Source organism: Alligator sinensis, unplaced genomic scaffold (genome assembly GCF_000455745.1).
Source record: "Alligator sinensis unplaced genomic scaffold, ASM45574v1 scaffold1723_1, whole genome shotgun sequence".
Taxonomy (NCBI): domain Eukaryota; kingdom Metazoa; phylum Chordata; order Crocodylia; family Alligatoridae; genus Alligator; species Alligator sinensis.
Window position 1 is genome coordinate 209,835 of NW_005842959.1, and position 14,040 is coordinate 223,874.

The 14,040-nt window shown below is 36.0% G+C and overlaps 1 protein-coding gene across 8 annotated transcripts in view; it reads left to right on the top strand.

Annotated features, from left to right (window-relative positions):
* The window catches only part of LOC102381098 (estrogen-related receptor gamma), a 265,118-nt gene that overhangs the window by 61,884 nt on the left and 189,194 nt on the right, over window positions 1-14,040 (top strand). For 2 of the 8 annotated variants that reach the window (XM_025192657.1, XM_025192656.1), the window contains exon 2: window positions 11,457-11,527. The exons of 5 other annotated variants lie outside the window; for them this stretch is intronic. In XM_025192657.1, coding sequence (XP_025048442.1) covers window positions 11,490-11,527 — 38 coding nt within the window. In that variant the 5' untranslated portion in view covers window positions 11,457-11,489. Of the gene's footprint in view, window positions 1-1,804; window positions 1,887-11,456; window positions 11,528-14,040 lie in introns of those variants that run through there. One more of the 8 variants, XM_025192658.1, reaches the window with a different exon arrangement.

Consider the following 14,040-nt stretch of genomic DNA (forward strand, 5'->3'; position numbering starts at 1 on the left):
ATGCCCACTAATAGGTCAGGGCTCAGTGAACTACTGTATAGCATTAAATGTCTCCACATATGTATGAATACAATTGCCACAACTTGCATTTAATATTTGAAGTTTTCTTTAAAAAATAGAGATTTTAATTTTTTTTTTAGATACTTTTAAGGAGCTTTCTTGCATTTATGTTCTTACAGCTAATTTGAATGATTAGTTTGGATAAGCCTCTTGAAGTAGATGCATTTAAATGAAATAGAGGCACATGTCTTTTTGGCTCTAGTGTAAGATTCAAACTAATTCTTTTTTCCCCTTTGGCTCAGTTAAAAGTCTTCTTAATACCAATTTATTGTCCGGAAGTGGGAACTAATAGGTAGATGGTTGAGTGGATAGATAGCAACACCTAATGCTCAGAAACGCATCTGTCTCTCTGTCTCAGTTAATAAACCACAGAGTTTTGCATGCTATTAATATTCATATTAATTGCATATTGAGTGTATGCTATCATGTGCTTATGCACATAGAAACATAAAGGCAGTTTTGCAGATGAAGTAAACATAGTAGCTAATTTCAGTAGTTCTCACTTTATAGAGGACGATCATGCTAAAAATTGACTGAACATTTTGGGAGTGCACAGACATCTGTCTGATCATCATTAGGTATGCTTTGATTTTGAGGCAGAGCATGTTCAAGAATGCAATAACTTAAAGCCAGCTGCAACTGGGCTTTTGCTTTTTCAGCAATAACAATAACACTCATAATTAATAATAGTTAATAACATAACAGATGCAATAAATATATCTGGTCATTTTGACATATGTGTCAGTTTAATCATTCTAAATGAATCAGTGTGTTCATAACATGAAATCGCCTTCAACCTCTGATTAAAATGTAACGTTGACTAAAGGATTATAGAGCAGACTTAATTTTACTGACTGTTTTAACAGTTGTCACAGCTGTTGGAAGAAGGAAAGGCAATTGAAACACTCCAAAAAAGGGGAGGAGGGGGAGGAACTAGTTTAGTAAATTTAAACATGATCTCTGAATGCCAAACATAGAAAACTGAATAGATTTGTGACTACAGATAGCTTCTCTGCACTATGTACATTTGCCCTTTGTGGCTCACTCTGTTCCATGAATTTCAGCCCCCGACCCCTGCCCTACTTCCTCCACTCAAAAAAAAAAAGAAAGAAAGGAAAAAAAAGAAAAAGAAATTTAAACATAAAGAACCCAATGTGCGTGGATTTTTATTTTGCAGGACAAGAGATAAAATACAGATATTATAAGAAATAAAGCTTGACTAGCACTGTTGTAATTTTAGATAGAGAAAGTGGGTCTAAACAGAAATCACACAGAGCAGCAAAGGCACTTTAGCATGATGATAACCAGTGCACGTTTTAAATAATATTTTTCTAGATGTGATCATGTTTCAGTACAGGAATGGCCCATCTTTTGTATAATATTTATATATCTATATTTTTATCTGTACCTAGAGAGAGAGCGAGCACGCGTGTAAAATAGGAGAGTTTGTCTTAGTTTCATTCTTTTCCTTTAAAAATGTTATGATAAAACTGCTTATTCCCAAAGACTATGATCTGGAAATACCTGCAATTTGTAAGTAGAGGAAAGGGGCGGACTGGCGAGTATTTCTTTGTAAATAAGTGGGAAGTGACAATTGATTCTACTCTACAGTTTCTTAGAGGTGGAGACTTTTAACCTCATGTGCCAGAAGTATTAGGTCTCACATTAACTCTTTAAAAAAATAAAGAAAACAGCATTCAGGTTCAAAACGATAAGGCCCCAATACCCATATCAAGTACCTAGTGTGGAACCCAGCGCTCTGATGTGGAGTGAACCTAAAAATGTGTCTGAATGAATGGATCCCTTTTATGTTATCTCCTTGGACAGTAAGTGGGGCTTATTCCACGCTTCTCTCTATTTTAGATTAGATTTTAGGTTTTGTTTGGGGTTTTTTTTTTTCATAGACTTTGTTGGCAAGTTTTAAAATGCTAAGTGTAAAGGGCTTGTGCTGAAATGGCTGTCTGACAGCTTTTCATTTACTGGGTCTGGCCCTTCTTTTAATGATGGTTGCTCATTTTAATGTGTTTATGGTTGTGCTCTTTTATTTACTGAGCCTGGTGCGTTGCAGTGGTAATTAACCCGTGTTATTAGCAAAGCCCTTGTGGATATCCATTAATTCTCTTGAATAGCTGATCATTTTTTCTACTGTTTTTTTCTTTCCCCTTTCCAAGACATACTATCTCTTTTTGTAGCGTTCTAATTTTCTTTCCTTAAAACCCAGGCATATATGTAGAAAGGCACTGTACTCATTATTCTGTAGTAAAGGATAACTGTGCTCTTACACAACTATTTTCAGAGATGCTGAAGAGAATGGAAGCAATATTGAGCTCTAATAACAAATCATGTCTTTTTCAAAACACATACTAAAATAAGAAAGGAATAGTCAATCTTTACTTTTTTAGAGCTGTACAAGACTGTTATGACAGTTTAGGTGTTGCTCTTATTTTAATCAGATTTTAACTTCGTTAATAGCACTTTGGGCATTTAAAAAATATTGAGCCAGCACAAAAATACTTGTGCTTGCACAGCTAAGAAAAGATAAGGACTGCCTCATTAGCCAAGCCCTACTTTTCTAATTAATTTCAAATACATGGTGCTATTCATCAAATAAAGAAGGTAACCGGTCCATGATTATATTTAACAATACTTGAATCATACTTTGCTTAGAGTAGCTGGCAAGTATAGTAAGCCCATATTTCTTAAAGCTACACCAGCCTCTATTCTATAGCACATCTCATACGTTATGCAGTTAAGATATGATATTGGCTCCTAATTCTTTTTGAGCAGTACATTTTACAGAATGTTTCTAATTAAATGATCTTTGCCATTTGTGGGATTGTTTTCACTCATGTTGCAAGTATAAGAATGAATGAATGTCACACTTAGAACCCTCAAACAAGTGGCCAATTATTATTGTTTGCTAGCATTATATTGGTCATTAAAATGAACAGGATAGATGTAGTAAATTCTTAAGTCACTCTTGTTCAGCATCCCCACTGAAGTTTAAAGTAGGCTCTATCATGAGACATATTTTGCTCTGAATTCTGTTCACGGCAGGTTCACGGGGGGAAGAAACAATAAAATGTTGATCTGTTACAAGTGCATATGAGCCTCATGCTAGCAAGCTCTCTGGAGGAAATCTGTGATTATGCTGGGCCAGTTTGTTCAGTTTTTATCTCTTTTACATCCACTGGCCTTGTATTAAATTGTCATTGTCCTAAAGCACATGAGAGAGAAATGAATTGCACTTCTCGACATGCTCTGACAGTGAAATATTTAGCCTCTCTGTCTCCAATCATACTCATGTGTATGTTTGATAGTGCAGTGATGACACCAACAATCTCTGTAGCTTGACATTCCACTTATTACATGTTCTTTTATATTTTGTACATCTTCTTTTCATTTTAACTTGATTGTTGTAATCATACACTTGTGCACATATATGTATATACATACATACATACTTTATTTGTATATATAATAATATGCATTATATATAGGCAGGTGTGTGATTAAACCAATATATATAGTTTATATGTATGATTTGTTTATGTCTGCAGAAAAGACGATAGATGTATATAAGTGTGTGTGCATGTTTTATACATGTACAGTATACTGTATGTAGTGTATATAGATAAGACCATACATAAGTGATCAACTTCTCCATATACAGTTACTTTCTAAGAATATTTTACTTTATCTGTAGGTTTTTCTTGCCATTGACGAGAAACTTGCTAGAATAGCGATTTAGGTAACTTGATTCTGATTTTATTTTGTGTCATATGTTTCATTTCTTCCAACACATTTAGTTTTTATATTAATATTTTTATCTATAACACATGCCACCTAATTACATTGTACTTTGAACAGTCTAATAAGCTACATAAATAATAGTATTTAATTACACTCTTATAACTTTTGCCCCTCTTTAGAAAATCACATTCTGATCATGTATGTCCTCTGACACATGGTCAGGCTTATATTCAAAGTGTGTGTGTGTGTGTATTTAGAGAGAAAAAAAAACTTACCTGTCCTTATTAATATAATTATTTAGCCTTGAGGAAAAAAAATAAAATACACATTAAAATTTTAATTTCCTTTAGTCCCCTCTCTCCTAAAATATCATCCTTTTTTAATGTTCTAAATCATGCTTGGCACAGGTAAATGCATGCTGAAATGTTAACATTTAAATTTTGTTTTAAAACTGAATTGTGCATCGCCCTTAATTTCTTACAGGGATTATATCTTTCTATTTCATCAGTACTTTTCAGAGAACTTCAGACAATAGATATTATGCTATGTGTCTTTTGACATGCATGCTCTGAAAAGCATCTCTTATTTTTGCCATATTTCAAAACATTGAAATCTCTTTTCCTTGTTTATGTAATATGTGGAATGGCACTAAGTTATTTCTTCCTTTCAAACAATGCAGTGCTTCTTTCCTCCCCATTGCTCTATAGAGCAGGCTAATGTTAATGAAATTCTTGCCTTTCCAAATAAGTTCCCTTAATTACCTCTCTATACTATATTATGAAGCAGATCTTTATCATCTGGTCCAGCCTCTCCTTACATTTCTTTTAGAGGGAAGTGCCATTTTCTTAAACCTTCTTTGCTTAAATTTTCCTGGATTGTTGCTGCGTAAAACTCCATGAATTGTACAGATCCTTTACTAATAGTAAAGATCCTTTACTAATGAGAGTTTAGAGTGGGTATGGTAGGCACCTTTTTACTGAATATATAACAAGCACACATGTTTTCTGATTGAGTTCGATTTCCAAGACAGGTGATAGGGTTTTGGTTTGGGATAAAGTTTAAATAGAATTTCTTTTAAATATATTTTACATGTATACTGGTTTTGATTTGCACCAAACCAATTCTCTCTTTCTCTGTCACACAGACACACATGCACGTGCGCACGCACACACACGCACACACACATGCATGCACACATGCACACCGAGTTAAAAATATATATTATGCCTTCATTATGATGCAACCTTATAAGAAACCTTGTAACACAGGACATTATACATGCAATTGGAGAATAGTTCATCAATATACTGCAGAAGTTAGTATGTCAAGGGTTTATTAAACAGAGGTTCCTTTTCCCCAGTCTAATCAATCCATTTATAATATTCTTGTGTTGACTGGTGACTGTGTATTTCTGTAGTTCCTATTGAAATATGATGATGTATGTGTGTGCATATGAGAACAGTCTAAATATATCTCTTTTATCATTAATGTATTCATTTTCCTGTGTAAAAATCTGAGCACAGGTTTCTACATGGAGCAATATACACAGTTGGATAAAGGGCTGTGTTCTGACACCAAACTTTAAAATAGAATACATGCATACTCTCTAGATTATTACTTTGCAAGTCATCCCTTGTCTTACTTATTCCTCTGTGTCTTTTCATGTTGCTTTGAGTGAAACAAAATTGCACATCTCCTTTTCATCATTTTGATTGGAACTACATACCATATGTAATGTGTTTTGGCAGCACTTACCTAGCCAAAGAAAACAAATTAATATTAGCCATGCTGAGGGGCGTCAGAAGTATCACAGATGTGTCGATTTAGCTTTGCTCCATCACACACCCTTTTCTTAAACAACTGGCCAAGCTGTCGCAAGATGTAGTGTTAGGCTACAAAGAGATTCTAATAGGTGTGATCAGAGATTGATGGCTGTGGCTAGTTAGAATAAGAAGATGTTGCTGATTTTGTTGATGCTTGTTTGAACAGCCTTAAAAAGTGTATTGGGAACCCTTGAGGAACTAGATAGCCTAAAATTAAAATCTCTCTGTTTAAAAACACTCAGATGTGCAGATACTGGCCAATATAATGCACAAGTCCATCTGAAATGTAGATGCTGACTTGCCCCTAAGCACTAGTTAAATTCCTTCCCATATAAAGACGCAGGGATGGGTAGGGAGGGGAGGAGGAGGTGGCTTGTTTTAATGATTCCATCCTTTTCCGTGAGGTTTCATTTATTTTTCTCCTTTTGGTTTTGTTTACAGAAATATTCTTGGAGCAAACACCTACTTTCTTATCTCACATATGAAACTTTTTAAGCCTATGTAAAATGGGAAAACCTAACAAAAAAACAATAGCTAGTAAAATGGTGAAATCATACTCTCTTTTAACTTAGCATAGCCATTCAGTTTAGTCAGCCAGTTCTTTGTAATAATTCTCCACACATTGAAATGCAACGGAGAGAAAGGATTGATTGAACCTTGATTCTTTATTTGCTTTTTTCATTTTTTCCCCCAAGCAGATCCCTGCATGGTAATTCTTTCTTCAAGTTAGCTGCAGGGTTTAGTTTTTGTTTTTTTGGTGGAGAATGCTGATGTCCTTTTAAGTTAACGAGGCAGTTTTCTTCCTTAAATAGTCTGGGGTTAAGTCAGCTAACAAGTGTAATGGCTATAATAGTTTTCAGAGGAATTTATATTTTGGAAGACTGGTGTATATTGCTGAGTGAAATACTTCAGTCGATTTTCTTACAGGAGAAAAGAGGAGCCAGTAAAAGTAGAGGCTAGAATAAGTAAATGCTATCTTAAAGACAGTAAGATTCAGAAGCAATAAACAATTCCGAAACTAAGCAAATAGGAATTGATTTCCAAACCATTTTTAATGAATTCTTTAAAAAAGTACATAAATTTCCCATAGCAAAAGGGTTTATTTTTTTCACCATAGTAATTTAACGGCCCATGAATGCAGGATTTCCTCTACTAAATTATATCCATTTTTCCAGCAGCGAAAGAATTCCCTGGCAATGTTCTCATAGCAGCCGTTAACCTAGTGGGACAGATCAGATGTTTTGAAGTGGCATGACATGCCATGTCTTTAACCAACTGTTCCCAGGAGCAATAAACGGGTGAAGTTAGAATTCCTGATAACTGAATAAAGGCTTATGGGCACCACACGTTCTCATACGAGGAGCTGATTGGGTACAGTTGGTGCTGGGTTGTATTAAAAGAGCTGAGAAGCCACTGTCAGTGGTTTACGGTAGTATGAGTGACACCTGTCCCATCAATCATGGGGCTGTGGTGTCACAGATGGAGAAACAACAATCGGCTGAATTATACAGCACTGCACACTTGGCTTAATTCATCTCATTGTTCTCCTACAAATCTAGGGGATGGCTCATTCTGTTCCTGGAGTCCAGACAGAAGCACGAGATGGGCTCAGGTGGTGGCACGTGCCTGCCCTTTTCTGTTCTATCAGAGGTATTCAGCAAAAGTCAGGAGGTGGGGGTGGGGTAAAGGAGCATTCATCACAGTAGCTTAAGCAGCAGATTCTTTCATAGGAGAAGGATGTCGTAATTAATCACGAGTTTGAACAAACTTAATGTTTCCTCTCAAATTCCATCAACTCTTTGTCTTTCTATCCAAATCCACATCGTTTGGGCCAAATTCTGACCTCTGCTGAAGCCAGTGGACTTGCTCTCTATTTGCATTAAAGTCCTGAGCACATGAGAGAATTTTGCCTTGTAAAAACGAGAGGTACCTTTTTTCTATAGGAACAGGAGTGCTAATGAAGGGTATGCTACTGAGCGTTTACCAGTAGCACTCTCAATATGTCTTGAGATAATTTTTAAACTTCCTTTTGCATTTCTTAAGTATTTTAACAATTTCAATATCCAACTAAGTTTGGATCATTATGGATGATAGAACTGGTTTCAGTCTGGTCTGCTGCCTGGCATTGGTAAAAGTATTTAAATGCCTGTTATTGTGTTGTAGCAGCTCTTTCTACAGATATAGGCAGGTGAGAGAGAGAGAAAGTAAAAAGAATTACATTTAAGGAAATAATGAGCTACTCAGAAATATTTTTGAAAACCTATTCTCTCCAGTTTCTGTAATGCTGTTTTTTTAAGCAGGTACTGGGCTTACATGATAGTGTCGTATTTGGAGGCAAGTATTTTTTTTTTTTTTTTACTTCAAAAATATTCATTTTCAATTTATCCTATTTTTTCTTGCCTGTTCTGCATTTTACACTTTTTGTGTAGTTTTTTTTTCTTTTTATGAGTTATGGATCTTCACTGTTGGCATTTTTTGCTACAAAAAACCTGTGGCATGCTAGAATCAGGCTACAGTACATTGAATTCACAACTTACGTTTGATTGCGTGTAAATACAGTTAGTTTGGTTTATCTGATAGTCTGGCAGAAAGAGAGAGGAGCAGTACAAACTGTTTTCAGTAACTGTGCTGTTCATACACCTGATAAGATTGAGAGTGCTTTCAAACTGCTGATATGCTTTGAATAAGAAAAGAATAATCACTTCCACTGGCACCAGCTTATCGGGAATGAAGTAAAATGCCAACACTTTTACATTAGCAAAAGTAAATGTTTTAGACACTTTGGGCTTTTTTTCTATTTAAATTATATAGTAAGGTGCTTTTGAGCATGCTGTAATGAAGAGAAGGAGTCATTACTTTAGCTAAATTACAGATCAATATGTTGGGGAAGGAGTCCTCAACAACAAAAAGATCTCCTTTGATAAGCCGGTACATCTATTTCATACATGGGGAAATTCAGTATTTTTATCCTCTTCTGTCCTCTTAAGTGCAATTGCTGAACTAAGAAGGTGCACTTGCTTCATGTTCCAACATATTTGTCTTGTTCTTTTGGAATGTACAGGGGATGCACATTTGAAATTCAGTTCATAATACTATTATTTGTAAAATAATGCCTGAGCATTTACTGGTGTGACTCTCTTGTGCTGTCACTTGGTGTGTGTTTCTACATCTGAGAAAGAAAGCGTATGTCAAAATCCTCTCAAGAAAAAAACCCCTGCGTTTTGCAAGGAAAAGTATGATTCCTTATTAACTTGGCAACCGCCACATGGTGAGGGCACGTTTGCTTATGTTACTGTCCTTTGCAAAGTACACTGATTTTTTTTTAAAACTATTATTCTTATTGCTATATTTTTCTCTTTCTCATGACTGCAAATAATTTTGGTGTATTCAGATTTGATAAATGATAGTGCAAGAGTAGATTGATTGATTTTGGATTATTATTGATTGCTCTCAATGAGATCACCGTGACACTCTCAAATCAATAGTATTCGATTAACCAAGGCACCACTGTTCTATATATGAGGCAGCAGTGGGGAATTTAGGAACTGAATGTTCACAAGCTGATAAATTGACAAAGTGTTCAGCTTTAAATAGCCCTTTGTTTGGCATTAGCTCGCCAAACTATGTTTCTTGGGAAAGTTCGTTTTCACAAGTCTAGGCTTTCAGTAAAAGAAAGGTCATCGATTTCAGGTTTATTAAATTTTAGCTAAAAACAACTGGCTCCATTTGGGTGTAAAATAATTTAAGTACTTACTGCAGGCAACCTTCATGCTTTAGAGCTGTTGCTCAAAGGTTCCATTCTTCTATGAAGATGTCAACTGTAAATATAAAAATGCATCACTGAAAATGTAATGGTTTAAAGATTCAAACCGAAATAAAATTTCCTGCCTGGGGAAAGCACTATAATCAAAATAACTTAACTTTTTTTTTTTTTCCTGAAGAGGGCATACTTAGAAACAGTGCTTGAAGGCAGCAGGTAGCGAGGTTGGCAGGGAACACCATTCCCCGCCCCACACACACTGATAGCCTAGGTTTTGAATCAACAATACACATGTGAACCACTAGGACCACATCACATGCAAGTTGCTGTGGCTTCTGAAGTGGAATATTCTGTCATTTAAAGCAACTTTACAATCTTACCTAAAGCAACCTGCCCTATTAAAATCCAAGTTCTGAAGTACTATGTTCTTGGAGGCTTTCAATATCCTTTTAGCACACATTCAGTTTCATAGGACGGAAGGGCCCAAATGTAGAATTGGTGTGTTTTAAATGTACAGTCACTGGGCCGTTCATAGGAATGTGGTAGATGAAAGTGTTTTACAAAATAACTTGCTTTTGGAGCACGTGGAAACTTTGGGGAAGATTTTCAAAGGCACACAAGGTATGTAGATGTCAGAGTTTCTATGGATCTCTTAAAAACCATCCTCTTTTTATATTTTTTAGTAATATTAGCCCGATCCAAAAAGTATTGAAATCCTTGGAAAGATTCCCATTCACTTCAGTAGCTTTGGATCAGGCCTTATCATGGGGCAGAACGTTAAAGAACTAATGATTCAGTAGCATTTTAGAGAAAGGAAATCAATGTAGAAGCTGAGCTCGGGTTCAAAAATTCATTGTCAGGACATGACATTTGTGCTAGTAAAGAGTTGCCTAGAGGAGGCAGTAAGTGTGGCCAGGAAATACTAAGGTTACCACCACATTTTCTGTCTTCTTAAAAGCAGTGTTGGCTTTTTGCCAAAGATCTCACTCCTGGGTAGTCTTAAGGAGGCTGCGATGTCAAGACTAAGTAAGAACAATCCCTTTTTTTCCTTAGTTATGGCAGTTGAATCACAAGAGTGGTAAAAATATTAAGCTTGTTTAGCAATTTTTGTTGTTGTGTGTGGGTTTTTCTTTTTCCTTTTTTTTGTTTTTTTGTTAACCCATTACAAATGGGGGGAGAGAGATACAGAATATACAAAGCCATCTGTGTGATGGCTTATCCTGACATAATATTGATGGAATATCTTGGAGATTCCTCACTAAATTTAAAAGCTGCCAAGGAATATGATAATCAAGTGCATCTTTCCTTATGAGATGTAAAATAAATGTGAATAGATAGAGAACTGCTTTCTTTGGCTTCTAACCAACACTGTATTTATGAAAGAGGTTCCAATAGCTATTTCAAGAGATGTAGGGACTTGGCTTCTGTGTGAAGAAGCACCTTGTCACTCTCTCTTCCAGAGAAGAAAGAAGTGAAGGTGGGGTAACAGGAAAAAAGAAACGCTGAAGGGTCCTGGTTCCCACTTACACAGAGGCTAGTATATGTCACCAATCGTGGAAGAGTGGCTTACAGTGTGTGTAAATAGAATATATTCACTTTGAAATATATTTTTTGATGCTGGAGCTGATGCTTCTTGTTCCCTAGGTTTTGGCTCAGACTGGAAGGAAGTATGCTTTTATACTGTAGTTCAACATGCAGCAAGTTTTAGGAGGACTTGAGAAAATAAAAGGGGCAAGAAATACTGGATATCTGTTATGATGAGTTTTCTTTAACTTCATTTTGCTGTCACATCTGACTCATAGCAGTACATAAGCCTGGATCCTTTTTCCTTAGCAGTAGATTCTCCTTTTGTTCCCAGTACTGAATATGACCTATCTGTAATAAAAAAGGAAGGTATTTGTTCAGTCCTGCACTACTGAAGTCATAGAGATTTTTGCTGTTGACCTCAGCTGGAGCAGGACTGAGCTTTGTGGTGAATTTTTTTTAAATCTAGGAGCATATACTTAGCCACTCTGATGCATGTTCAGGCACCTCAATAAATATGGCCTGATTTTTTTCAGGGCTGCCGAGCACTTCCAGCTGTGACGGACTTCATGATACCAGGGGGTGATTCAGCACATCTGAAAATCAGGCCAGTTTTATTTAGATGCCTGGATATGGTTTAACTGCAAGCTTTACACATCCAAGTCTGAAAATTGTGGTTGATATTTTTATTTCCAAGTTAGTAATATTTCATCCTGTCATGCTTGGAGTTGAGGACATTCAGTACAGTCCAGGAGCTGCTCAGAAACTTCTAGGATTAGTAGTAGCATAGCTAAACCCTGGGCACCGGTTTAGGTGGTGGCTGTTGGCTGGTCGTACTGCTGGCACCAGCATCCATAAGCCTGCACCATCCCCTGTGCCTCTGCTGCCCTGGGAGCCAAGCTGCCATGTTACGGCTTGAAGAATTAGGTGCAGAGAGTCCTGTAGAGTTTCCATTGTGGAAAACTAATGGCCTTGCCTGCTTGTACTATAGACCCTTTTAGCCTGCTTCTGATCTTAATTAATATTATATTATGCTGCTGTAAATGTGTTGATTTAAATCTAATTACACCTTATTTTCACCAGTAGGAGTGAAGTCAGCATTTAGCCTATTACCTTGTATATAAATGCACTGAAGAAGGTTCCTAGGGTCTTCAGAAGCAGAAAACTCTCTCTCTGTAAAGGTTTACAAGATGTTTTCAGAAAGTAAGACATTTCTGCTAAGGCAATTCTATTTCTTTTTTTACAAAAGGAATAGTTGAGTTACAGAGGGCACATTAAAAATATTGTGTCGCAGAATTTGCAACTAACATTTTTTTCCCAATGGAACGACTTCTAGGGAGGCTAGCGACAAGGTTATGTATGACCATTTTCCCCCTTTGGAACTAAACAAATGTTCACTTAAAGCACCATTCAGTTAAATTCCATATCGTGGAGAGTGGAAAAGTAATTGAAGATAGGGCATTTATACTTTTCAGCGTTCCCTTTTTAAAGTTTCCAAGTAGCTATCAAGGCTTTGTTTCCAGTTTAACATAGTAGCTTTTGTTGAAGCTAGTAAGGATTCACTCAGAGCAGAACAAACCACAACCCATCAGAAGGCTGCTGGTCTGCAGCAGGTGTGAACAACATAAAACAGGATTAACACTGTACCAAAGTGTGCACTAAAAACAGAACCCCTGCCTTGCTTTTTTACAAGGACAGTAAGATAGAAGCACTCTAGCACTGTACACTCCTTGTTTACTAAACAGTGTTCAATGGACTATGTAAATGTCTCTGTTCAACTGCAGAGAAGTAAGTACAGGACTCATTACGTATTCCAGATTTGATTAAAAGAAGCTTTTTTTTTTTAGAATTGCATAAATGAGTAACTGCCCTGTGTTAAAATAATATTCAAGAAGAGGCAGAGTGACAAAATACCACGGGATTAAGAGTTAACACAAAATTAACTTTTGTTCCTGGAGAACAGGTGAGAGGGGGACAAAGAATACATGATATTAAAGATGGGACATTATATCTAAGTTTTAATTTTGTAGCTGTTGATATAGAATCTTGTGCCATAAATTTCAGATTATAAGTGGGTGTTTCAGGTTTTAATTTTTGCCTGCTTTTTGTTCTGTGCATAAATTGTTTTAAATAGTGTTGAGAAACACAGGCCTGCTGTTCTGGCAGATGCGTATTGGACATCTTATAAAACATATTTATTATATTCACTACATACAGAAATGTTTCCCCTTTCTTATACTTGTACAAGAAGGGTGTATACTGGTGACAGCCAAAGCGGGGTGTGGGGTAGGGAACAGGATGTGGAGAATTTTTTTCTCTCTATTTATCAGAACTTTTTCCAAGCCACTCCTGTGTTTCTAATAATCAGTATTTTATCTGACCTAGCGATGTTGGTGTTGTTAGAAAAACACATATTTAAGGTAAAGTTGTTTGTATAAATATTTTGTGTAACCTCTCAACTTCTCTGGGTTTCTTTAATACCTATTAATCTCAGACTAGACTCCCAGAAGGGCTCAGAATTTAAAATTCCAATGAGGGACTGGAAATACCTGCCTAAATTAAAAAAAAAAAAAAAATCATTCAAACTCTTTAATGATCCATCTAGATTTTTCAGAAGACACAACACCACCTTTCCCTTTACATCATTCACCCCTGAAATTGATGTATAAGAATTTACAGAGCTGTTTTCATGAAAATCTGGCTCTTTTGCATATTTGGCTTATAGTATGTCAGCCAAGTATAGATAATTAAAAATATAGTCCTTCTTTCAAGCACTAATTGTATGAGAACAGGAATGAAAATTTTCTAAAAATACATATTTTTTTATTTTCAGGAAATATATATATATTTGTTCTTTTGAAAGTAGCATATCACCAGTAATGGCGCTTTTGAAAGTATTATGTTTTATTGAGTTCATATGTATTGATGCATTTTATTTTGCATTGCAGCTTCCTCATGCACACAATAGCCCCTTTTCCTTTTCAAGGGCTCAAACTCTATATTCAGAGGCACATAGTTCATGTTGAAGTAAAGTTTCCAGTATTCATATGCTTCCATGGAATAGAGCTCTACTATTTTTACGGAGACACTGCTACCTAAGAGTCCACTCCTGCAGTCACT